Consider the following 27,682-nt stretch of genomic DNA (forward strand, 5'->3'; position numbering starts at 1 on the left):
GAGAGGCTCTATCCCAGAACCCTTGGATCATGATCTGAGCCAAAGGCAGATGCTTAACCGACTGTGCCACCCAGGTGTCCCTGCAATAAACATTTCTGACAGTGAAATTAATTCTATGCAATCCCTTAAAAAGAAAAAGTATATCAGTTTCAAAAATTTAAATCCATAACTTATTAGTCAATTTACACTTACAGATACAAACACAAACGCAGACACATATACTTTCTTTTAAAGGCCTCTGGGTGAATCACATGGAAAAATTTTGAGATTGTTCATGAGAGCTTTTTCTAGATCAACTTTTTTTTAGTGTGGCTTCCTCTTGGAAATTAATAATTAAACATTAATTTTAAAGCTAAATATTATTTTCCTTGATTTACAAAGACAGACATTATCATCACTGCATAGTATGAACAGAAGCTGCAGTACTCCTATTCATTTAGCAACCACTCTACTTTTGTGTATTTGCAGCTTTGTGCCTTATTTAGAAACCAAATGATGTTTGCCCTGGGCGGCACTTCCAGTGTCTCTGCCGGGCTAACTGGAAATCCAAAAGGCAGAGTAAGCAACAGACACAGTGGAGATGCTATGTTTCCATGAAGACATAAGTCACCTTGGGAGGTCTCTGGGCAAGAAGTAAATATAATTCTCAGTCAATAATTTGCTCTTCCACTTAGTCAAACTCCAGAACAGACATCCTTTAAGAATACCTTGCCTATGATGTGCATATTTTCCCCTGGGCGTTTCCTTTACCTTGGGAGAATTTCAAATACACACATGCCCCCTCCAGAATTTTACCAGCAGTTAGCAGTCTGTTTCCTTCCATAATATTCTCAATTTCATAATGTTGCATTTTAATTATGAAAGTAATTTTCACTACTTTAAAATCAAAAGCAACAAAAATAAGATTCAGCACCTTAATTACAGATTATAATGAGTACCACATAGGGAAAACAGACATTTATCTTCTTTGCTGTGATTTATTCGACTTTTTTTTTTTTAATCAAGAAGGCTTTTATTTTTTAGGTGCCCTATATCCATATGACAAAAGTAACACAATAATTGCCTATGTCCCAAAAAAGTACATATGGACACTACTAGGTAAGGCTGAAACAGTTTTCTAAGAGGTCACTAAAAACAAAATTGCTATTAACAAATTGTATCACTATTGAGCTAACATTTTGAGGGGTAGAAGGGCAGGGGGAGGGGGGGGAGAGGGAGAGAGAGAATCACAAGCCGGCTCCATGCCCAGCACACGAGCCCAACATGGGGGCTCGATTTTGCAACCCAAAGATCATGACCTGAGCCACAATCAAGAGTCAGATGCTTAATCTATTGAGCCACTCAGGCACCCCTAACATTTTTAGATTAAAGAATGCTTTGATATCATCACTCTCCCACACACTGCAATTACTACAGACCAAAGTGATTCTCAGGCATTCTTTCATCCTTTCTCACAACAACTCAAATATGCACTCTGCTCATTTATAAAATACTTAAAAGATAGGAACTATTTTAAAGAATTTATTTATATACAAGGCACACAGAGGCAGAGACACAGACATTAGGAAAAGCGAGCTCCCTGCATGGAGCCCAATGCAGGACTCAATCCCAGGACCCTGGGATCAGGACCCTGAGTTAAAAGTAGACGCTCAGCCACTGAGCCACCCAGGCATCCCAGATAGGAACTACTTAGAGAGTTAGTCAATGAGACACCTAGAAGGCAGTATTTGAATACAGAACCTATAATCTATCCATTAAAGTCATATTTAATTCCAAATATGCTCCAAATTAAAATTTTAAAGATCTAATCTGTGAAATGACTTCTCTATAAGCACTCTGCACTCAAAACATTTTTTTTTAAAGCATGAGGGAACTACATGCCTAGGGAAAAACCAATTAAATTGACTTATTTCAACAGACATCAAGAGTGTACCAAAGTATTAAAATCTCACTGCTGCTTTTTAGGGAAAAAAAGTGAAAATGATTTTGTAAATAATTGATGACATTAATTATCAGTGTATGTAATTTTTTAAACTGAACAAAGCCATGCATTATTTTCTTAATGGTGTTTGCCACAGACTATCTAGTAGAAAAAAAAAAAAAAAGAATTCTATCCTTATAATTTAGGACATTTTTCATTTAAACAATACTTCGAATTCCCTCATTACTTTGTATTGTCTTTTCTAATTTTAGATTTCCATAGATTACAAAAGTATGAATAACCTTAATGGCTAATGTGATTATAGCATTTAATTTTCATAGTTATGCTTGAAATGTTATTAATAGTTCAGTAGACGGTCTAGCTTTTCAAGATTTTTTTCTTATGCTATGCAAAGGGAAGATTAAGCCTTCAGTGTATGATTATGTTGACTAAGTAGTTGGGGACTTCCAACAGTAACAATGCAACAAGTGACAAAATGCCACAGGTTTTACAGAAAGGCAGGACAAACGCCTCGTGGGTTGCAGGCTGTGGCCCTCAGCAGTGTCAGGAACATGTGTTCTGGCTGGATGGGCCAGATCCAGATCCTAAAAATCCAGACACTAAAATCTCCTCTTCCATCCCAGACATTCCAAACATACCCAAGATTTAGATGAGACATTTTAATGCAAGAGATATGAAGTTAGAACCATCAAACACCAATTGTGGGAGTGGATGCTGTCATTCTCCACAGGTGCTCAGGCAGCTGAGGAGGAGGTGGCCGCAGCAAGACCAGGATCCAGGCAAGAGAAGCAGCAGGTCCAAGTGGGCCACCATAACCTTCTCAGTCTTCCTTTCTCTCCTCCGCTCCTGGTGATTTCTCTCCATGCACAGTCCTGACCTCTTAACTTCATTCACACTAATTTTAAATACTGACTAAATGCTACATTTTCACTTATGCATGTTTTATATTCTCAAATAAGATCCTTCAAGAAGGGAGTGCTATTACCATAGGCACATAATGTGGAAACCATTCAAACACTCTGCATATAATCCTACAGTATCTTTTAATATTTTATTTATTTATTCATGAGAGACACACACAGAGAGAGGCAGAGACATAGGCAGAAGGAGAAGCAGGCTCCATGCAAGGAGCCCGATGTGGGACTCGATCCCAGGACTCCAGGATCAGGCCCTGGGCTGAAGGCAGACGCTCAACCACTGAGCTATCCAGGCATCCCTATTTTATCTTATAAACCTATTTTGGCATCTGTATTTTGAATCTCTAATTAAATTTTAGTTCCTTTCTTTAAATAAATCACAGATATTTCTTCAGTCCCGAGTTCCATACACAGTTTCTGATACACATATTTTGCACAGCTTCTTCTGCAAAATCCTTAGTGAGATGTATGTATCTGTTGTCCAAAATACTGGTTCTCTCAAAAAATGCCAGTTTTACTGTTAATTCCTCTTAGAAGACACCCCTGCTCTCTCCCACTTCCTCCCACTGAACACCCGAGTCCCCTGTCCTGTGTTCACTAAGCACTGAGAAAAGGACACTTACAGTTACTCAGTGCAAAAGCTCCATATGATACTTATAATGCATCATCTATTTCCCATCCTACAGTATGGATTATTTAAGGAAAACAAATTGCCATTTTCATTTTTTTAATTCCATTGGGACTAGAAGAGTAAGTGATTTTTAAAATAATGAATATAGGGCAGCACTGGTGGCGCAGCAGTTTGGCGCAGCTTGCGCCTGGGGTGTGATCCTGGAGACCCGAGATCGAGTCCCACATCGGGCTCCCTGCATGGACCCTGCTTCTCCCTCTGTGTCTCTGCCTCTCTCTCTGTGTCTATGAATAAATAAATAAAATCTTTTAATAAATAAATTAATTAATTAAATAAAATAATGAATATAAAGACCAAATGGATATCTAAGGGAAAGTCGTCAGATATTCTAGAGAACCCCATGATGAACTGAAGCAGTCAAAGATTTAAAGAGTTGGGGCTTCTTATTTTGTTGTTTTTAAACCCAAGGCTCTTCATGATTAACCAGAAATGGAGCCACCACTTCCAGCAGCGGTTAATACCAGAAATCACACCAGTTACATCAAACATCTTTCATGTGATCTAGGAGCTCCAAAAGTGAGAGACAATGTAACCGCTGGTAGTTGCTATGGTAGCAAAAATAAACCTTGTACAGATATTCTAGTCATCCTTTAACTATGCTTTATACTTGCTGGGGGTTTTCAGTGGTGGTTGAGCCCAAGAAAGGAAAAAATAAATCTGAGGCTTATTCTCCAGGAAGAAAATAGGAAGCTGATACAGGAGTTACTGCTGAAGTCTTCTTTGATTAATAAATAGCTAGAGGAAATCCTCACCCCCACCAAAAAGGGGCGGGGGGGGGGGGGATTTTTCCCCTAGACAGGTATAAAACAGGCAGCAGTGACATTAAAAAGATAAATCTAGCTTTTCAGTTGAATAGGTCTTAAGTTTAGAGTTTTTTTTAAGTATAAAAATAATTCTTGTTAACAAAGTTGATCTTGGGACCCCTGGGTGGCTCAGTGGCTAAGTGTCTGCCTTTGGCTCAGGGCGTGATCCTGGAGCCTGGGGATCCAGTCCCACATTGGGCTCCCTGCAGGGAGCCTGCTTCTCCCTCTGCCTGTGTCTCTGCCTCTGTGTCTCCCATTAATAAATAAATAAAATCTTTTTTTTTTTAATAAAATCTTAAAAAAAAGTTGGCCCTGCTGCATGGGAAATGAATCAGGAATATTTCAAAATATGGATTAAAACTTGAGGAACCGGGATCCCTGGGTGGCACAGCGGTTTGGCACCTGCCTTTAACCCAGGGCGCAATCCTGGAGACCCGGGATCGAATCCCACGTCGGGCTCCCGGTGCATGGAGCCTGCTTCTCCCTCTGCCTGTGTCTCTGCCCCTCTCTCTCTCTCTCTCTCTCTCTGTGACTATCATAAATAAATAAAAATTTTTTAAAAATAAAAAATAAAAAAATAAAACTTGAGGAACCTGGAGAGCTCCTTCCACACCTGGGAGTCCCTTTTGACTGCCCATATTCAACAAGGTATTTTACACACACAAAGGGAATGGATCCATGCTAGGTAGTACAGGAAATGAACTAAAATATGCAATCCTGCAATAAATATACACAAAACATCTCAAAAGTCATGCCAAATAAAACAGAGAATATATATCTCGGTAGAAGCATGAAGAAAATATCCCAGGGGAGGTGAAAATTGACATTGTTTTACAGGAGGCTGATTACAGACATTGAGATGGACTAGGAGAGACATTTCTGGAAAACCGCATATATGAGCAGAGGCAGGCATAAAGTAGGGCTCAGAGAATATCAAGTAGCTTAGTTTATGGGTGGTCTAGCAGCAGTGGCTCAAAGAGCCAGTGATTAACACTACAAAAAAGTCGCAAATCACATCACAAAGAGCCTGAATAACTCCATACCTCTCAGCTTCAGATCCATAATTACCGCCACCAACTGGCTTAAGTGTCACTTTTCCAGTTCTTTCTCACCAACCTCTACCCATAGCCCCTTCAATAGGAATTCTGGAATTGCTTTCTGATCCCAAGAAGCCTACGTATACTTCCTTTTCCTCAGTTATGGCATCCCCATTGCAAACTTCTCAAATAGCAGATCAGGAAAAGGGAGCAGAGTCACCATCGCCCTAAATCTCTTCTGCATAGGAGTATATTACTCCAGCTCATTAGCAATGCTCCTCTTCCTCCAAGGGTATGGACATCTAGGTATATTGCTCTTTTATCCATGTTAATCACTTCATTCCAGGTCACCTTCTACAAACACTGAGGAACTTGACATCTGGCTCATAGTAAACTTACCCTTTCTTTTGCTCTCACTTAAACTTCAGAGCCCATATTGATGGTCCATTCAACATCCTATCTAGCTCACTGACTTCTTCACACCTGTTCTCCAACACCACAGGACCTTGTAATTACCTGAAATTTCACATCATATATATCAAACTTTAATATCTTGATTATACCTTCTTACACCTTTTTGAATCCTGTACCGACCCTCTGCACCCCATGAACTTCACCCCTCAAATAAATATCCTAGCCTTATTTATTTGCCATCTACCATACACTACTTGGCAAATCACTGGAGTTACACTTTCAACTACAATCTCAATTATTTTGCATCCTTTACCCTCCAGTTTCTATGGTTCATAAAAACCCCAAATAGAACTACTAAAATAATACAATCCCTACTCCCATATAGTCTGAAGAAACTAAACCCTGTAAAATTATTCCATTGATTTCAGACTGTCTTATTATTTTCTAAATTTCTATAAGCAAGCTGAAATAAACTAGTAGAATTTGAAAATGTTTCTTTTTTATGTTGAATATATTTATACCAGCCACCCTAACAAATGGTTACCAGTTGCTTCCCCAACATCAATTCATACTTCTTACATATCTTACAGTCCTGGTAACTAGTTGGGATTGATTCCCATTAACTAACCATATAAATGGGCCCTAATTGCCCAAAAAGCAGCAAATCTCACCATCTTACTCCTGAGATTGACAATAACTCAAGACCAAATCAATTCGAGGCTGGCATTACTATGAAGACTGTCATAGTAGCCATAGGCATTGCTATGGAGACTGTCTCAATGCTGGTCCAGAGTGCAGCCTAGGAATCTTTCCGACAATCACAGTAAGAGACCTCTCCAAGAAAGACTGATGTGACATTTAGAATGGCTGCATCCTTTGTGTGATCATGTATCAGAGGGCCAGGGTTCAAACCCAAATTTCCTCTTCTTCCTCCTCCCCCTATCCCCACTTATTTTAATCTAGGGAAAGGATGATAACGATAGCTTAAGTTATGAAAATCACATAAGATATAGGCAAACACTCCACCACTGGGTTATCTGGGCCCATTTTCTTCCTCTAATAGCTACTCATCAGCTTGAGAACTGAAAACAGGAGATTTTACAACTTAGGCTGATTCAGTTTTATGGCTGGTGGCATGTTGAGCAAAAGTCTGTCTAGGGAAAAAAAGAAAGCTTGAAATTGAGCCAGCTACTGAAGAAAAGTTAAAATGACTGACCCTGGAGTTTAGACAGAAAGGGAAATAAATGCATGAGAAGCCAGATAACCAGAAAAATAAAATATGTTAAAGAAATGTTAGGTGCAGAATAGGTGAGATAGGAAAGAAAAGAGAATAAGAATTAGTAGAGTGAGTAGAGTTTCTGAATTTATCATATCAGAGGTAGGCTAATTCCAGTTAGCAGCAAGAGGGATGGTTTGAAGTAGAGGTTTTTAATTAAAAACAAAAACATTAAGATAGGGTATTTGACTCATCCACTACCCTATCTTAATAAAGATCACGATGACAGGTTAGAGGGGACTGAGAAAAAACTGTAGGAGATGGACAGCTAAGAATGTGGTCGAGAGTGTTTGGCCAGATGGTATCAATCTCCAAGGCAGGGAGATTCTTGATTGTTTACGCCCTCTTCCAAGAATATAGAATAATATGAAGCAAAAAACAGAGCATAACGAAAAAAACAATGTTAATATTACTTCTGTGGCCAGGAGAATAAATATCTTCCAAAGGAAATGCAATCTTTTTGAAGAACAAGAATAATGTGAGGAAGTAAAAGGACATGTGAAGTTGAAGCTGTGTTTGTCACAGAGAACAGGTTCAGAAGATATAGCTAACCCATTAATTCTCAAAACTATTTCTAGCCTTGTATCATTTCTATTCAAATTTCAGAACAGGTGAAAATATAAGATTAATTTAATTACTACTTAAATATCTACCTGAAAACCTATAATCAGCAAGCCTTCTTCTCGTATCAAAACCTAGATTGTAATTGCAGATATTCTCTCCACAATTACCCCTTTTATAGGACATTATCAAAAATAAGTAATAATTGGGTATGAATGGATAATTCTCTGCTAAGATTATTACTTACTTTCCTACTCTTAAGTTGATGGATGTTTTACACATATTGGGCTGATTACATAACTGTGAATGCTTCCAAAACAGCCAGCTGCAGGTTGTGTGTGTGTTTAAGCTTACCAGTTTTTTTTTTCTTCTCCTTATATTCAAATGTTTTGAGAGGAAACAGATAAAAACAAAAATATAAATATCAAGATAAAAATATCAAATATACTCTTTGTAACTAAACACAAAGAGACTCCTTCAATTTTTTCCCTTAACTTTATTAAAAGTTATTAAACTGGCATTTTATATTTGCTCACTAAATAAAAAAGCTTTTTAAAAAATGTAGAGACTACACAAGGAACTCAAGAAAAAAAAATAGTTTACATAATATAGCATCCATCAGTGAGGGGAAAGTGCCTTGGAGAACTCTTCAGTTCTCTCAAGAAACTAGTTAAACTTTATGGGATCCCTGGGTGGCGCAGCTGTTTGGCGCCTGCCTTTGGCCCAGGGTGCGATCCTGGAGACCTGGGATCGAATCCCACATCGGGCTCCCGGTGCATGGAGCCTGCTTCTCCCTCTGCCTGTGTCTCTGCCCTTCTCTCTCTCTATCATAAATAAATAAATTGAAAAAAAAAATAAAAAAAGAACTAGTTAAACTTTTGACAGTTTTAAGCACCTGAATTAAAAACACTACTAAAAGACAGAACACTAGCCTAGAAATTACTTCTTTTCCACATTATGCAAAACTTGAACTATTACCTTCTAATGTACTCTCCACAGGATAACCCCCTTCAGAAATCTCCAGGAAAATACATATCAAAATTACTTCCCATTCAGAAAAGAATGTGTATAATTACACGTGTATATTTGTATTCTGTACTCACACTTTACTCTCTGCAGCTTATCTCTAAAAAGTCCTCTGAAAGATATCATTCCAGACATATAACAGATTTGGAACATTCTCCCAGAATTATAGCTGATTTTTTTTCTGGTATTTTGGAATTAAGAACTAGAGATTAGCTCTAGCATCCCCTGTTGCCCTTGCTATGATTTCTAACTCTTAAAAAAAAAAAGTTTAGCTGCATTAATCAAATTATTTTAAATATACATATGTTTATTCACTGAGAAAGTCTCTATAGGCATGGGGAAAAAAATTCTTGAACCTATATATCTACCCACTTAAAAAACATCGGAAAAAAAGGGTCAAAAATCTTCCACAGGACACATGACCTTCTGAAAGGCCCAAAGTGGTATTTTTTAAATGTTAAAAATATAACAGCTTTATTAAGATATAATTCACATACGGTAAAATTTACTCATTTGAAATATAAAATTCAATGTTTTTTAGTATATTCACAGAGTCGTGCAACTATCAACATAATCAATTTTAGAACATTTTCATCACCCCAAAAAGAAACAAACTTGATTTTTTTTTTAATGAGGGCTGGGGATGAGGAAAGTCAGGAAATGCGGACATGGAAAACAAAGTAAGGTCTCATCTATCACTAAGATCAATGTTAAGGAGCTTAATACCTATATTTTCTTTTAGGAATTTTATTTTAAAGATTTTATTTATTTATTCATGAGAGACACAGAGAGAGGGAGACAGAGACCCAAGCAGAGGGAGAAGCAGGCTCCCTTACAAGGAGCCCCATGTGGGACTTGATCCTGGACTCCAGGATCACGTCCTGAGCCCAAGGCAGACAGTGAACCACTGAGCCACCCAGGCGTCCCTTCTTTTAGGAATTTTATGGTTTCAGGTCTTACATTCAAGTCCTTGGTCCATTTTGGGTTAATTTTTGCATATGTTATAAAATAGCGGTCCAGTTTCATTTTTCTGCATTTGGCTGCTCTGTTTTCCCAACACCATTTACTGAAGAAACTGTCTTTTCCCTGTTGTATATTCCTGTTTCTGACATAGATTAATTAATATATGTATGAGTTTAGTTCTGGGTGCCCTATTCTGGTTCCACTGCCAGAATCATACTGTTTTAATTACAATAGCTTTATAAGGGGCACCCAGGTGGCTCAGTGGTTGAGCATCTATCTGCCTTCAGCTCAGGGCATGATCCCGGGATTGAGTCCTGCACCAGGTTCCCCACAGGAAGCTTGCTTCTCCCTCTGCCCATGTCTCTGTCTCTCATGAATAAATAAAATCTTTAAAAAAAAAAATAGCTTTGTAGAACAGTTTGAAATCTGGGAGCATGATAACTGCAGCTTTGTTCTTCTTTCTCAAGATTACTGTAACTATTCTAGGCATTTTGTGGTTCTATACAAATTGTAGGATTACTTGTTCTAGTTCTGTGAAAAATGCTGTTGGTATTTTGATAAGGACTGCATTGAATCTGTACATTGTTTTGGATGATACGGGGATTTTAACAAAACTCTTCTAATCCATGAGCACAATAGATCTTTCCATTTGTTTGTGTCTCCAATGTTTCTCATCAGTGTCTTATAGCTTTCAGAGTACAAGTCTTTTACCACCTTGATTAAATTTATTCCTACTTTATTTTTTATGCAATTGTAAATATGATTTTAATTTTTCTTTCAGCTAGTTCATTTTAAGTGTATAGAAACTCAACAGATTTCTCTACTTTAATTCTGTATCCTGTAATTTACTGAATTTATTAATTCTAACCATTTTTGGACAAGTCTTTAAGGTTTCCTGTAGATGATGTTATCTGCAAATAATGACAGTTTTACTATTTCTAATTTGGATGCCTTTTATGTTTTCTCTTGCCTAATTGCTTGTCTAGAACTTCCAAAACTATGTTGGGAAAAAAAGTGGTGAGAATAGACATCCTTGGGATCCCTGGGTGGCTCAGCGGTTTTGCGCCTGCCTTTGGCCCCGGGCATGATCCTGGAGTCCAGGGATCAAGTCCCACATCAGGCTCCCTGCAAGGAGCCTGCTTCTCCCTCTGCCTCTGTCTACCTGTCTCTCATGAATAAGTAAATAAAATCTTTAAAAAAAAAAAAAATAGACACCCTTCTCTTGCTCCTGATCTTAGGATGCTGAATGTTTTTCCATATGGAGTATGTAAACTACAAGTTTGTCACATACGGCCTTTAATATATTGAGGTACATTTCCTTTACATATACCTTGTTTACAGTTCATCACAAATGTGTTAAATTTTGTCAAACGCTTTTTCTGCATCTACTGGGATGACCAATGTGGTGTATCATGGTGACTGATCTGCAAATGTTGAACTATCCTTGCCTCTTTGGAATAAATCCCATGTGACTATGGTAAATAGTCCTTTTAATGTAGTTGAAATTGGTTTGCTAAGATCTTGATTTTTGTTCATCAGAAATACTGGCCTGTAATTTTCTTTTATTGTGTGTCTGTCTAGTTTGGGTATTAGGGTAAAGCTGGCCTCATAAAATGAGTTTGGAACCATTCTTTACCCTTCAAGTGTCTGGAATAGTTTGAGAAAAACTGGGATTAAATCTTTGAATATTTGATAGAATTCACCAGTGAAGCCATCTAGTCCTAGACTTTGGCTTGTTAAAGTTTTTTTTGATTGCTGACTCAATCTTACTAGTAATCTTGGTCTATTCAAAAATTATTTTTTTTCTTCATGATTCATTCTTGGAAAACTGTTTCCAGGAATTAATCTACTTCTAGGCTATCCAACTTGTGGGTATATAATTATTCCCAGAAGTCTCTTACAATCTTCTATATTGTTGTGATACCAGTTGTAACTTCTCTTTCTTTTTTTATTTATTTAGGCCCTCTCTCTCTTTTTCTTGAGGAATCTGGCTAAGTTTGTCAATTATGATTATCTTTTCAAAGAAACAGCTCTTATTACCACTGATCTCTTCTTTTTTGCCTCTATCTCATTTATTTTAATTCTGATCTTTATTATTGCCTTTCTTCTACTACTGTTGGGCTTCATCTCTTGTTCTTTTTCTAGTTCCTTCAGATGCAAAGTTAGACTGTTCATTTAAGATTTTTCTGAGGTAAGGATGTATTAACACAAACTTCCTTTTGCCACATCCCATAAATTTTGAAATGTTTCCATTTTCATTTGTCTCTGCCTATTTTTTTTTTAATTTTCCTTTTGATTTTCTTCATCAACTCACTAGTTATTTAGTAGCACATTGTTTAGGCTTCATGTATTTGTAGTTTTTTTACAGTTTTTTCTTGTAATTGATTTCTAATATCATAACCACTGTCATTGGAAAAGATACTTGAGACGATTTTAATCTTCTTAAATTTACTAAAACTTGTTTTGCGGTCTAACATGTGATCTACCCTGGAGAATGTTCTGTTTGCACTTGAAAAGAATTTGTATTCCGCTGTTTTTGGAAACATTCTGTAGATATCTATGAAGTCCATCTGGTCTAATGCATCATCTAAAACCAATGTTTCTTTTTGATTTTCTGTCTGGATAATCTATCCATCGATGTAAGTGAAGCGTTAAAGTCTCCTACGATTATTGCATTGCTGTGATTTTCTCGTTTTATGTCTGTTAATATTTCATATATTTAGACACTTCTATGTTGAGGGCATAAATGTTTATAAATGTTCTCTTGTTAGATTGGACCTTTTATCATTATGTAATGCCCTTCTTTGCCTTTTGTTATGGTCTTTGTTCTATAATCTATTTTGCTTCACAGAAGTCTTGCTCCACCAGCTTTCCTATCATTTCCATTGACATGGATTGTCTTCTGCCCTTCTTTTGCTTACACTGTGTCTTTAGAAGTGAGCCTCTTATAGGAAATATAGATAGATTTTTTTTTTACTTAATTTATTCACCAATCTTATGATTTTGATTTGAGCATTTAGTTCATTTACAACTAGGATAATTTTTGATGTACTTACTTGATAACACTTTTATGTACTTACTTGATATTTTGTTAAATGTTTTTCTGATTATTTTCTTTTCTGTTTCTTTCTTCATCTCGTGAACTCTTCCTACGTGATTTGACAGGTTTCTTTAGTGGCATGTTTAGATTCTTTTTTTTTTTTTTTAAGATTTTATTTATTCATTCATGAGACACAGAGAGAGACAGAGACAGAGACATAGGCAGAGGGAGAAGTAGGCTCCCTGTGAGGAGCCCGATGTGGGACTCAATCCTGGGACTGGGATTAGGCCCTGAGCCAAAGGCAGACACTCAACCACTGAGCCACCCATGTGTCCTGATATTTTGTGCATCTACTACAGGTTTTTGCTTATCAAGAGGTTCACATATAATAATCTATATACACAGCAGTCTATTTTAGGTTGATAGTCACTTAAGTTTCACTACATTCTAAAAACACTACATTTTGGGGTTCCTAGGTGGCTCAGTCAGTTGGGCATCTGACTCTTGCTTTCTGACTGGGTCATGATCTTGGGGTCATGGGACTGAGTCTCATGCTAGGCTCTGTGCTCAACAGGGAGTCTGCTTGGGATTCTCTTCCTCCGCCCCTCCTCGCCGCTCACACTTTTTTCTATAATAAATCTATAAAAAATATAAAAAATAAAAACACTACATTCTTACTCTCCCTTAATGTTTTATGCTCTTGACATTATATTTCATATCTTTGTGTTTTGTGTATTCCTTCCTGATAATTTTACTACTTTTGCATTTTAACATTTATACTCACTTTATTAAGTGGTCAATCCACTACCCTTACTATATTTGCCTTTAACAGTGAAACTTTTTTCTTTCATAAGTTTTTATTTCTAGTTATGACCTTTTCTTTTTAGCTTACACAAGTTCATTTAATAATTCTTATAAGGCTGGTTAAGTGGTGACCTCCTTTAGCTTTCTCTTCTCTGAAAAACTCTCCTTCAATTCTGAATGGTAACTTATTCTTGGTTGGTAGTTTTTTCCTTTGAATATATAATGCCACTCCCTTTCTAACCTGTTTCTTTTTTTTTTTTTTTTTTTGTGGGACTAAACAAATTTAATATAATAATTTCAATCTGTTTCATTTCACATGGAGGAAAATCTACCAGTTTGTTAAAACACTGCATTCTTAGTTAAGAACAAAATACTCTTCAAGGTCAAAGGGAAATGAATATGACATACCTCCTGAGCATTTATTTTAGTTCATAAAGTTTGATTTTCAAAACAAATGACACGTCTTATCTAATGCTGTTTAGAAATATTTATGTTCTGCAGTTTTCAACAATGTTCTCTTAATGTGAAATTTAATTATGAGACTTTAATTCATTCATTTTCAAGAAGCTAGTTCTGAAATATGTGCATTTATAAAACTTTTGCCAGTGTTATATATTTAAGATTAAAAACTACAAAGACTTGATTTTATACTCATTGCTTCGGAGTTGGTGCATCACAATATGGCACATTTTCTACAAGGAGTTCTTTCCTAGGGACCAATTCTTCTAATGCTCTGGAATCATTTTTAAAAACCTGTTGTCTGGTCCTGTGTAATGTTTTAAAGAGCTGTAAAACCTTTTAATTCTAGGAGAGCCTTTTTTTCTTCTTTAGAGTAGGCTCCTGATGGAGCCTAACCACAGGGCTCCAACTCAGATCCCAAGCCCTCCTGGCCCCCGTCACCTTGGCCGCCTGACCCATCTCTAACCTGTTTCTGCCTCCAAAATAATCAATTTATTTAAAGTCTTATGGGGTTTCCCTTGCATGTAACTAGTTGTTTTTCTCTTGTCTTTAAGGTTTGCTTTTTATTAACTTTTGACATTTTAATTATAATGTGTCTTGTGTGGAACTCTTCAGATTTATCTTCTTTGGACCTCTCTGTGCTTTCTGGACCTGGATGTCTATCTCCTTCCCCAGGTTAGGGAAGCTTTCTGGTCCTTTTTCTCTCAACTCCTTTTGGGATGTCTCTAAATGCAAATGTTAGTATGCTTGATGCGGCCCCACAGATCCTTTTAACTCTCCTCATATATTTTAATTTTTTCTTTTTGCTGTCGTTTGAGTGATTTTCCCTACCCTTTCAAGTCACTGATCTGTTGTTCTGTATCATCTAGTCTGCTGTTGATCCCTATATACGTTTTTTGGTTCAATTATTCTATCCTTAAGCTCTGTGAGTTCTGTTTGGTACTTTTATTTTCTATCTCTTTATTAAAGTTCTTGGTGCATTCATCCATTCTTCTCCAGAGTTCAATGACCATCTTTATGACCATCACTTTGAACTCTTTAACAGATAAATTGCTAATCTCCATTTCGTTAAGGTTTCTTTTTTTCCTAGGGTTTTGCCCTACTCCTTCACTTGGAACACGTTTGTGTTTCCTCATTTTGCTTAACTCTTTGTGTTTGTTTCTCTATATTGTGAAACAGTGATCCTTACTGGTCTTAAAAAAGGAGCTCTGTGTAGGACATGAATCCTGTTATTCAATCTAAAATGCTAGTCCTTGGTTGTCTATTAGAGCTGTCCCTCTGGATTGTTTCAGATTCCTCAGGTCCAGAAACAAAATGACCTGAACCTGGTGCTAAAGGGGGCATCCCCTCTGTGGCCTGCACACATTCGCTGTTTCTGGTGGGGTTGTGTCACTAGCACAGAGGATCAGGGCTTCTGGCCCACTGTCTGATTGAGCTGTGCAAACAGCACAGGGGTCATGGGTAGGGCTACTCACCTACGATAGCTAGTGGTGTTGTACATCCAGTTCAGAAGGCTGTGTCTGGCAGTGCTGCTCCAGGGGCTCACAGAGGAGGGCTTACGTAGTTAGGCCTTAGTCTGTGAGCTAAGCATTTAATACTTAGCTTAAGTAGTTAGAGAGATAGTACAAAAATGGCCACCAGCACTGGGGCCAGAAAGGTAGAGGGAGCCTATATAAATGGCATCTGTCTGCTACCATTCAGATCCTAGAAAGTGTCCCCAGACTTCTGCTCTTCTAAGAGACACCAAGTTTGGCAAGTGAATCTCCTTCACCTCTGGTCTAGGCTGTTTTCAAACTGCTGGTTTTCACAATGGGTCCTGGGACGATTGGGTCATGCACAAGCCCTTTTAAGAAGAGAATCTTCATTGCCTATAACCTTATGTTTCCTCTGAACATAATCCCTGTTGGTTTCAAAAGCCAGACATTTTGGGTTTTGGGTTTTGTCTCTCCAGGGCAGGACCCAAGGATCAGGGTGCATGATATGGGGTATAAACCCTTTGCTTCTTAGGAAGAAACTCCCTTTATATTTTGTTTGCTTCTTTTTGTTTTTTTGTTTTTGATACCTCCCTCCCACACCCCCATTGAAGGCTACCACACCAGGAGTGGGGTTTTGGCAAGAGCAGGTCTCTGTCTCTCCTACCTATCTCAGTGTGGAACTTTTATCCTTTGTTTGAAGGTGTTCTGCTAGTTCTCAAGTTCTTCTCAGACGGAATTGTTCCATATGTAGTCGTGTATTTGTTGTGTTCATTGGAGGAGGTGAGGTCAGGATCTTCCTATACGGTCATCTTGAATTGCCTCTCCAAAATGCCAGTATTTTTATAAGCATCATTGTCCTTTTTTTAAACAGCTAGTCTCTGTTCTAAAACTAAAAACTGATAATACACATTTATATTGATATCAAAAAGGACTGGATAAGTGCTCATTTTATTTTTTAACCCAAATCCACCTTTGATAAGCACATAAAAGATACTATTTTAAGTAGATATATTTCCTGAGCTAATTGCCATGGGATCCTAAAAGAACAGAGTCAGAATCTTGGTTATCTCATAATTGGGAATGGTCAGCTTTTCACATAGGATCATGATTATGAAACATATAACCCAAGTTCAAAAAATCTAAGACCAAATTCAAACTCCATTACTATGTGACTTTGAGCAAATTATCTAACCTCTGTAAGCCTCAATTTCAACTTTCATATGGAGCAGTACTAATCACTATAGCATGTTTATTAAAACTGCGTATGTAAAGTACCTAGACAAACATTAGATGTCATGAGGAAGTTTCCTTCCCTTTTCAAGTCACTTAAAAATTTTTTGACTCAAAGAGACTTCTAATAATAAATTTTTGAAATATCAATTTTTTACTAATGGCTTCTATACAGAAAGAACACTTTTGAGCATATACTCTTTCTCTGTGAGATCTTGCTGCTCAAACACTCCTGCCCTAAAAAAAAAAAAATATAATATATATATATATTTATATATATACATATATATAAATATATATATATATATTTAGGAGATTAACTGACCTGCTGCTGATCTACCCCCAGATTAATTTCCTTCCAAGGCCGACTAGATCCTGGAATCTCTCCTTGGAGTGGACATTCCATTGGAAGACACACCCTACAGTTCACACCCATAACCATTCTTACCACAAAACTACACTAAATTTCCAAACAGATCACTACTCAGCTTAGGAGAAAAACGAATTACCAAGCTCATTGTCTGCCTCTTACTTCCAAAAAGCAGGGCCCACCCACCCACCCCAAGAAGAAACAAACTCTTATGGGCCAAGCCCAACCTCTAGTAGAATTCAGACCTCTGAAATATTCAATTTATTCCTTCTGGAGTGACTTTTACACCACTTAAATTGTAGAAAAAAATGGGACATCTTTTCCAGATGGGACAAACCTCTGCTACATGACCGTGGTTTATAAACCCTTTAAGGAAAGGTTTGAGCCTTTTCTTTAAAAATAAGAAAGAGGGGATTTCATACCATCTTAGATTTCCAGCACTACCAAAAGTCAACATCTTATAAATATTATATACTTTAGTAAACAAAACTTAATTTTGGGGCGTGTAGGAGGCTCAGATGGTCTGCCTTCGGCTCAGGTCATGATCTCCAGGTCCTGGATTGAGCCCCACATCGGGCTCCCAGCTCAGCAGGAAGTATGTGTCTCTTTCCCTCTGCCTCTCCTCCTGCTTGTGCTTTCTATGTCTCTCTCTCAAATGAATAAATTTTAAAAATCTTTAAAAAAAATTTCAAGTATCTTTCCATGTAATTGTAAATTTTACTGGAAAATACTAGAGAAAAACGAATTACAACAATTTGCCCTAATTTATCTATGCTCTTGTACAGAGTCTTATGACTGAAATCTAGTGACCTAGAAGCATGTTGTACTTTGAGAGACTTGTTTTTATAGCTTCCATGGTAAGTTCTATGTGAAATTCCTTTCCAGTTTTAATGGATCTACATATAGCAAAGAATAAAGTGTAAAAAAAAAATTAAAATAACCTAGTATGTTATATAATAAGATAGATATTTGTACAAGGAACCATTCAATAATTCAAAATCAAACATAAGTATTTTATAACAAGCTCCGATTAGTATCATTTTGCATATGTGGAATACTAATAAGACCATGAGTTAAAAAAAAAAAAAAAGACCATAAGTATTTCCCTTTGTAAACTATCAGGAAATATGAAAATCATTAGGGTCATTTACTGGAAAGTACTTTTCAATTGTAAAAGGGTGTGTGTGTGTGTGTGTGTGTGTGTGTGTGTGTGTCTTAAAATTCATATTATAAAAAGTTTTGCCAGATGGTGAAAACAATTTTTATATAATTATTTAAACATAATTAGGACCCCCCCCCCTTTATTTGACTTTCTGTCTGCAAGTACTAGGTCCTACAAATTAAAGGAGGAAGAATGAATTTGAAGAAAGCAACAGCAAAGCTCTCTGTGTTAAGCTAAAAGAACGGTCTGCCTTTTTAACGTGCTAATCTCTGAAAAATCCAAATCTCAAATGAAGAAGTGGAAGCTGATCTAGAGCCTTCTCATCTGTATCCTGGTGATAGCAGTCCCTATTCTCACGGCATTATTATAAGGTTTAAATTATGCATACCATAAATCATTCCATAGATAGAAGATAAAAGAAAACTACTTGTCTAAATGCTACTTATAAGTGGTAAAAAGAATGCCCTTGAGTTTGGGAGATATCTTCTACCTGGGGGACGTCCCAATCAGAACTTTCAGAAGTATACAGGCAAAAGTTCATTTCAGGTGTTTTGTGGGAGGATATGAGGTGAGGCAGGCATAGAAAACAAAAATCAGGTGAGGGGAAAATGCAGACACACTGAAGAATTATACAATGCCATATTTAGAAATTCTGACATTTCAGTGACCCTTTACTAGGCACAGTGATGGCCCAGCAAATCCGACCATCTGGCAAATTCCATTGCTCAATCAGGTGCTCACTCCTGAACGACACAGTGATAGCAGAAGAGAACAGAAAAAAGAGGGACTCAGGATACATACAGCACAGGGAGGTGGACTCACCAGGAACCACAAGGAAATTTCATCCCCAAACACAAAGGCTGATGGTTCAAAGACAGGGACAGTCCCCTTCCCACCACACTGCTTTCCCTCCCCTCCCTGCTCTGGGTTGCTCTAGTGTTTTCTTATTAAGTCAACACCATTTATACATAAGAGCAAAAGACATTGTTAAACTCACAAATCCTTTCCCCACCCAACAAGTAGGAGTGTTTAAGACCTCGTATTAAGAAAAGCAAAGAATATGAATTTTTAAAGTCTTCTAAATCAATGCCAACAGCAAGAGCCAATACAAACAAAAGTGAATTGTGAGAAATACTTATCACACTTACCAGTCTTCACTAAGCCCACTTCCTTCTAGGACTCTTCTCATCTTCATCTCTAGGGAAAAGTTGCCTCCACATATCAAGTAATCAAATATGTTTATTTTGAAAGGGAAACTACCCTAGATGTTTCTTTTAAAGTTATTCCTTTATAACGACATTCTAAAAGAAGATTCTTCAAAAATTTTTTTAAAGCAACACAGTATTTCGAAGCACTAACAAGACTAAAAGGATACAGAAACAGAAGAGTAATGCAATGCATTTATGTGTGTGTAGGAGACTGAAACAAATTATAAGGGGAAAATGATACCTTTTACTTGTGACAAAACCTGCAATTCCTCAAGGTTTAGAAAATTAAAACAAATTCCGCTTAAAATATTTTTCATGGTATTACTACTAATCATTTCCATTTACTCTGTATATTTTACTAAGATAACCATTGCAGTTATCTCCTAAACCTTTCTTGCTTCTGGAATAAATAGACTGACCAATGGCCATCCCCCAATTATATTAACTCTCTCCGGGACTGTATGCAATATCTTCATCACAGCCTCTTACAGAGTTTAAATGGCCATAGTAGGCCTTTTTAGAAAATCACGCAGAACATATGTCTAAAATATCTCAGATGCTTTCCTATTTTCTGGAGACCAAAGATCTCACATCAAAAAAAGTCTAAAATAATGCATGCTTAGAGAAAGCTCTGAAAAGCACGGAAAACCTTAAGATGTACATTTTCTTTAAAAATTATTTCAAAGTTTCACTCAGACATTTCAAAATGCTTTCAAAGAAAGTGTGTGAGGTTTTTGTCAGGCTGACAAATTAGGATTTTCATATGTAGTAATACCAAATACAAGAACTACAAGCTGGGCAGAGCCAGGAGGAAAGCAGCAGGGACACTGTGGTCTGAAGAACATGGCACATGAATGGTCGTCCTGATGTGACAGGGTATGAAATGTAGGACATTACCTACAATATATTTTAGTCAGACACCATTTAATTTTAATCCACGTTGCTTAGATCTAACTTTTTCAAAAAAAGGAATTTAAGAACACACAATGCCAAAAGCAGCAACAGTAAAATCCAGAAAGTGCAGTACACTGTGCAGGGCAAATTGCCTGCTCTCTTCAAAAGTCAGGCCATTACTTGAAGAAGTTTACAGGACATAATCAGATGCCTAGCAAAGTCCCTGTTAGCTCCTAATTAGAACAAACTGCTTGTAAATGTTTTTGAGGCAACTCAACCAGTATGACAATGGACTGAGATTATTACATAATTATTATATATAAGATTATCAACATAGAAGGGTGACAAGCATTAAAAGAAAAAGGCAGTTGGGCAGCCCAGGTGGCTCAGCGGTTTAGAGCTGCCTTCAGCCCAGAGCGTGATCCTGGAGACCTAGGATGAGTCCCATGTCGGGCTCCCTGCATGGAGCCTGCTTCTCCCTCTGTCTGTGTCTCTGCCTCTCTCTCTGTGTGTCTCTCATGAATAAATAAAATATTTTAAAAAAAAAGAAAAAGGCAGTTGATAAAGAATATGACCAAAACATCATTTCATTTGGGTAAAAACAGGTATATCAAAATAAAAAGATCTTGAATTCTATATATTGAAGTATAACTAGGGATAATTTCTAGGCAAGAGAATGTTACCTTATATTACTTTTGCTTATTAATATCTTCTGAATTTCTACAATGGATATTTATAATAAGGCAATATTAATATGAGCTTATTATAATTAATAAAAGCCTTAAAAAGAAGCTAGGTTTTTCTGTCCAGGCAACCAATCTCTTATTCCATATGCATAATGATAGATGGGGTTTCTGGCCTCCCAAAAAAGAAGGGAAAGAAGTTTAGTTAATAAAACTGTCTGAAGGAAAAAATTGATTGAAATTCTTTCACAATCTAGTATTGCCTGTAGAAATTCAATGCTATTCATGAGGCTAAAAGGAAAATGAAGCATTAGTTCCAGGAATCTTTTTGATGTCATCAGTTACAGGTAAAATGTCATTGTAACTGAAAGTCCATCCCTTCATGTGCAAGCATCACCAAGCTAGGCAATGTTAGGTCCCTGCTGACATTTGCCAAGCAAGGTAGGAGGAGGAGGTGATAAAGTAACAGAGGAAAAAAAAAAAATCAGACCTACAGCTTCTCCACTTACATTACAACCCAAAACATCCTCTGCCACCAAATGACCGGCAATAACTTAAAACCAGCTTCTGCAAACTTAAACAGCTCCCAGCAGATTTAAGGGATGTTGTGATCAAAGTTCAGAAAGTCTTTCATGTACCACTGGTATGGTTTTAGTTCTCATTAGTTTTATAAATCATTCCTTCAGAAGATAGGAAGTAGTATGTAAGGCAAAATTAGTATCAAGTTAACATTTACATAGTTTATAGATTCGATATACTGGCATATACCCTCACTTTTTCAAAATAAAAGATAAAATAATAAATAAAAGATACTATATGAGTTACCAACTTACTGCATCTCAGTTCCAAACATACACTTCATTGCAGGCCCCGTGATACACAACAGAATTCCGTTAAGCATTTCTCCTTTAAAGTAGACATGAGGTTAAGCTTTCGCATAGGGGGCACTGCGATGCTATGAAGGAGGGGCTTTCTGGAATTCCCTGCCTGGGCTGGGGTTTGGGAGTGTGGGTGCGTAGACAGAGATCTGGTAAAGCCTTGCCCAGACATGGGGCAGAGAACACGATCCCTCTGGGATCTTGCAGCCTCTCCTCCTGGAAATCGTCTGGGTTCCTCTCCACACAGAAACCAGAGCCCCTACACAGACTTGAATGCTCTGAATGCCTCCTGCCTGTGCAGAGCCTGTTGGCAGGGCCCCTCTCAGCCTGCATTTATGGCCTGGACGGTCACACCCTGACAAGTGGCTCCTTCTACAACACCCCTCCCCAACATTTACCATCCCAACGCTCCCCATCAACTCACAATGGAAAAAACTCCTGGTCCCCCCACCGCCACCACAGCAATGAGACTTCCACTGCACGTCTATCCCGGCTGGCCATCTGCACTGCAAAGGGTGGCCTATTTGCCTCCTAACACCAGAGCAGCTCCAAACTGGCTCAACTAGCAGGAGCATCTGCTTTTTGGAGGCTGAACTGTATCTTCTCTAAGGAACCATATCTTCACCTTTATAAGTCTTCCTTGGTTACTCTTCCATAGCCTAGGGTACTATGTAGTGTTTCTTTATATGTCATGTTACTCTTTTATCATTGTAATTCTTTATATTAAGCTTTTCATCAAACCATCATGCAGCTTCTACCTCCTTACTGGACCCATACAGCTATAGATGTCAAATGCTGAATAATATGGTCAGTTTTCTCAGGCACGTGCAGTGAGAAATTGGTGTCATCACCAGAAGGTCCATTACTCTTTTATTCTGCTGTGGCTTTTTAAAGATTTTTATTTATTTATATTCATGAGAGCCACAGAGAGAGGCAGAGACGTAGACAGAGGGCTCCCCACAGGGAGCCTGATGTGGGACTCGATCCCAGGATCCCAGGATCATGATCTGAGCTGAAGGTGTGCTCAACCACGGAGCACCCAGGTGCCCCTCTGCTATTGCTTCTTTTAAGAGTCTGACATCACAAGCTCACCTTAAAGACTGAAAAGTCTACACATATCTTCGGTAGGTCTCAAATTACACTATCATGTGAGACAGATGAGATAGGACTAAAATATTTGTTTTTATGAGAACAATGTGTTTATGTACTCAAAAGAGAAGTTAAAGGAAGATGAAAAGATTAAAAAAAAAAAAAAAAAAGCCTGCTACCCCACAGATGCAAGGCTACAATCCTGCCCAAACTTTACTCTAAACCCATTACTATTTTATGTCTCAGTCTAAAGGAATGTAAGCAAACCTGGGTACTCAGGCCAAAACCTAGGCACCCTATTAATAAGTAAGCTAATCATTTTCCTTGCTATTCATCAAGGTTGAACATTAGCACTGCTCTTTCAGAAAGCTCTCAGCCATTAAACTACTTTCTCTTTTGCTCTAGCTATTGTACAATAAAGGCTCTATTTCTTAATGAATACACCACTATCACCAGGCATAGTTTTGGGTCCCTTTACAACTGTTCCTGTTGAATTAATCAAACAAGTCTACAAATTAAGGAGGTAAATCATCTTTACTCAAGACAAGAAACTCAGAGGCATTAAGCAATATATATATATATCCACCATTTTAGTGACAGAGCTTAGATTCAAACCGAGATCTTTGTTTTTGTTTTTTTTTTAAAGATTTATTTATTAAAGGAGGGTGGGGAGACAGAGAACTGAGGGAGGGGCAGAGGAAAAGAGAATCCTCGAGTAGACTCCCCGCTGAGCACAGAGGCCTACACAGGACTTGATCTCAGCACCCTGAGATCATGACCTGAGCTCAAATCAAGTCGGCCACTTAACTGAGCCACCCAGACGCCCCTCAAATCCAGATCTTTCTGATCCCAAAGTCTACGCTCTTTCATTTCATAATGACCCACATACCCATTCCTCCCCTCTAACACCTATCCTTCACCAAACTGAAGCGTACCTGAAAAATGTCAGCTAGTCTTTTCAAGAATTTGATTATAGTTTTTGGACTATAGCATATTCCAAGAAAACCAAAAGGAAATATAGAGCACTCTTAACCCACTTTCCAAAAAGTGAGTACTTTCTTCCTCTACCACAGAACTGACCTTTATTTTGCTTCCTTTTTCCCTATGCAAAAACATGCCATATTAGATACAAATGTTAGTAAATATTTCCAGTTTCAAGCACAAGTTTGAAACTGAAGCTACATAATTCTAACCCTATGTAATTATGCTAGGCTGCAGAATTATTAAAATTTACATTGAAAGCATCAGTTATTCCTGAAGATGAGGTCAGAAATCGATAGTGATGTTGACTTGTGTCTGGAATACCTAAAACAAATCTTAAGCATAAAAAGTGGCCAACAAATTTAAAAGAAAATGTATTTGCCATAATTTTAATATGAAAATTTTCAATGCTCTCACTGCAGAATTTCTGGCTATATAAATCAGCCTTTTTTTTTTTTTTTTTAAGCAGTGAATAAAAAAGAAAATCTGACGCTCATGCAAATTTCTGGATTGTATTCCTTCTTTAATGTATCTGTCTCTATGTCTCATCACTTACATAAAACTTAAGTCTGTAATATCAATTTGTTTCACACAAATTTGTTTTTAAAATATCAATCCTCCAATCCTTTCTGAAGTTTGTGAAGGCTGTGAGCAGAAGTAGTCTGAATTCAAACAATTTTTCAGATATAACCATAGCTTCTCTTGAGGAATGTCATCATGAATGTTACTCTGACATTTCATCTTCAATTATAATTTACTCAAGTCAAAATTTTTCTATTTTCTCTTAATATTATAAGACTATAAATAAAACTATTCCAAAGTATTCAGCTTGGGAAAAGAGTTGTATTATAATTTTCCTAACAGGGAGTAGACAAGGGAGAAACATTACAAGATCTCAAAACATAGGTGGACTTCCTGCTAAGAGTAAACAAAATTTGAGATGTGATTGTAAAAAACCATTTTTGGTCTCTGCTAGAGAGAGAGAGTGGTCTTGGTTGTTTCAGGAAAGATAAACACACATTACACCTTCTCTAAGACAACACAGCTAAGAAACTCAAAATACATGAAGGAACAATTTGAGGTCTCTGAAATTAAACTGAAGTAGGTGGATTGGAGAAGACCAGAATTCAAAAGCACCAATGAATTGGCAGTGACTTAATTTTTTTCTCTCCACTATATCACAGCCAGGATTCAAGGCAGCCCAAATCTCAGAAGCAGACAATGAATGCAAAGAGTACAAGAAAAAGCCCTGTGGTTCAGAGTCAAGGAGCAGAAAAGGGGTTTCAATGCACAGCAAGAAGAAAAATGCCTTTTTTATTTTCTTTTGCAAAAACCAAAAGTATTTCTATATAATAGCAATGAACAATTTTAAAATACCACAAAAATGAACTACTTGGATGAAACTCCATCAAAATGTATACAGGATCTGTATTCTGAAACCTACATGACACTGATAAAAGAAATCAAAGACGACTGAAATAAATGGAGAGACATACAATGTTCATAGATTAGAAGACTCTACACAGTATTAAGAGGTCAATTCTCCCCAAATTGATCTATACATTTAACACAATTCCACTCAAAACCCTAGCAGGACTTTTATAGATACAGACAAGCTAATTCTAAAATATATAGTAAAGCAAAGGAATCAGAATAGAAAACAATTTTTATAAAAGAGATCAAGCTGGAAAACTCACACTACTAGATTTCAAGACTATTAAACTACAGTAATCAAGACAGTGTGGTACTGACAGACACATAGATCAATAGAACACAACAGAGTCCAGAAATAGAGCTACATAAATGTGAAGAACTTATTTTTGACAAAGGTTTAAATTCAATAAAGAGTCTTTTCAACAAATGATGTTAGAATAATTGGACAACTGAATGTTAACTAAAAAAAAGAAGAAAATTAGGAACCTAGTCTTAAACTTTATATCTTAAAAAACTTAGCTCAAAATGAATAACATATCTATCTATATACAAATGAAAAGCTGTAAACTTTTAAAAATAGAATATTTTATGATCTGGTATTATCTAATAAGTTTTAGATAAGATACACAAAAAGATTCATAAAAGAAAAATATAAATTAGACCATCAAAATTACAAACTTTTGCTCTATAAAATATACATATTAAAAGAATGAAAGCACAAGTCACAGTATGGAGGAAATATCTGCAAATCACATTAGACAAAGAATTTACATGCAGAATATATAAATAACTAAATATGCAACAAGAAGCGTAGGGATCCCTGGGTGGCTCAGCAGTTTAGTGCCTGCCTTTGGCCCAGGGTGTGATCCTGGGGTCCCGGGATTGAGTCCCCCATCAGGCTCCCCCCATGGGGCCTGCTTCTCCCTCTGCCTGTGTCTCTGCCTCTGTGTCTCTCATGAATAAATAAAATCAAATAAATAAATAAATAAATAAATAAATAAATAAATAAATAAATAAGCAAGCAAGCAAGCAAGCAACCAACCACCAGCCCAGGGCACCTGGGTGGCTCTGTCAGTTAACCACCTGCCTTCAGCTTAAGTCACGATCTTGGGGTTCTGGAATCCAGTCCTGTATCGGGCTCCCTGCTCTGCGGGGAGCCTGCTTCTCCCTTTGCCTCTGCCTTTCTCTCTCTCATGAATAAATACAATCTTCTTTAAAAACAGAAAGAGAAAACAAGTAGGCCAATTTAAAATTCAGCAAAAGCCTACTTAAAGAATAAAAGGAAATAAATATTTAATAGATTGGCCTTTATTACCACACAATTTTCTTTTTGTTCAGCCTCCATTCCATTTTAAAGTAAAAATATCTACAGGAAGAAGTCATTGCACAAGTAAATAACATACTTACTTCCATTATCTAGGAACATGCTGTATATTTCTAACAGAATAATGGGCTGAAGAGAGATAGGATAATACAAACTCCTATTTTAAACTCCGCTAGTCATTGGAGTCTCATAATTCTTGAGCATTCGAAAAGAAAAATTAACAATGTCTTTTCTGATTCTTTGTAGTTACACTTGAAGTAAATGTGAAAATTTATTTAAGCTTAGAACCTAGAAATATAGTTTAGCAACTAAATCAAAGTTTATGCCAAAAATGACATAAAATATTTAACATCTTTTATGTTTGTTATTTACAGTCAACTCAATTATCTAGACAACAGATTAACATTCACAAATGAATGCTAGTAACAAAAAGGAAAGTATGTTTGTAGGGAAATTACAGTTAAAAGTTTGCAACAAATAAAAGATTTGTATTTTTGTAAACCTCGCAGCATAATTCCTGGCATATGGGAAGTACTCATTGTAATTCCACATGGTATCATCTAATAGCATCAAAAAGGAATATCCACCATAAGGCCCATAGATCAAACATTCCCCTTTACACTGAAGGTTTAACAATTCATGGATGCAAACGTGTGCACCTGCCAGTAATAAATATGGGAGCAGGGAATTATCTAAATGTGGAAAACTTGGCCTCATACAGTAGGAAAAAGCAAAGGATGGGGGTTAGTAAAGTCAAAAGAAAGTTGTGTGCCCAGTTCCATTGCATCATTCATCAGGCAGTGTTGACTTACTTTCCAAGTAAGGTCCATGGATGATGTGATGAAGGGAGTCAGAGCATAATTATGTTCAGGGACATACACTAAATGAATTTTACAAAAAATTAGAGTAGAACTCTGAGATAGTTTAATACTGAGAGGTTTTATTCTTTGAAATATCAGTATTTTGGCATATAACTATTTTTTAAATTCTATACAATGATCTGATAAACATCCAATTATAT

The 27,682-nt window shown here is 37.0% G+C and overlaps 2 protein-coding genes across 14 annotated transcripts in view; both read right to left on the bottom strand.

The window, feature by feature from the left end:
* COBLL1 (cordon-bleu WH2 repeat protein like 1) overlaps positions 1-27,682 on the bottom strand; it is a 162,382-nt gene that overhangs the window by 96,116 nt on the left and 38,584 nt on the right. The window lies entirely within an intron of this gene.
* Positions 13,747-14,392, bottom strand: LOC112674665 (complex III assembly factor LYRM7-like). The gene is made up of 2 exons (XM_025471038.3): positions 14,375-14,392; positions 13,747-14,269 (listed from the first exon to the last, which is right to left on the bottom strand). Exons 1-2 carry the CDS (start codon positions 14,390-14,392, stop codon positions 14,126-14,128), a joined length of 162 nt encoding a protein of 53 aa, XP_025326823.1. The 3' UTR covers positions 13,747-14,125.

This window comes from Canis lupus, chromosome 36 (genome assembly GCF_003254725.2).
Source record: "Canis lupus dingo isolate Sandy chromosome 36, ASM325472v2, whole genome shotgun sequence".
NCBI lineage: Eukaryota > Metazoa > Chordata > Mammalia > Carnivora > Canidae > Canis > Canis lupus.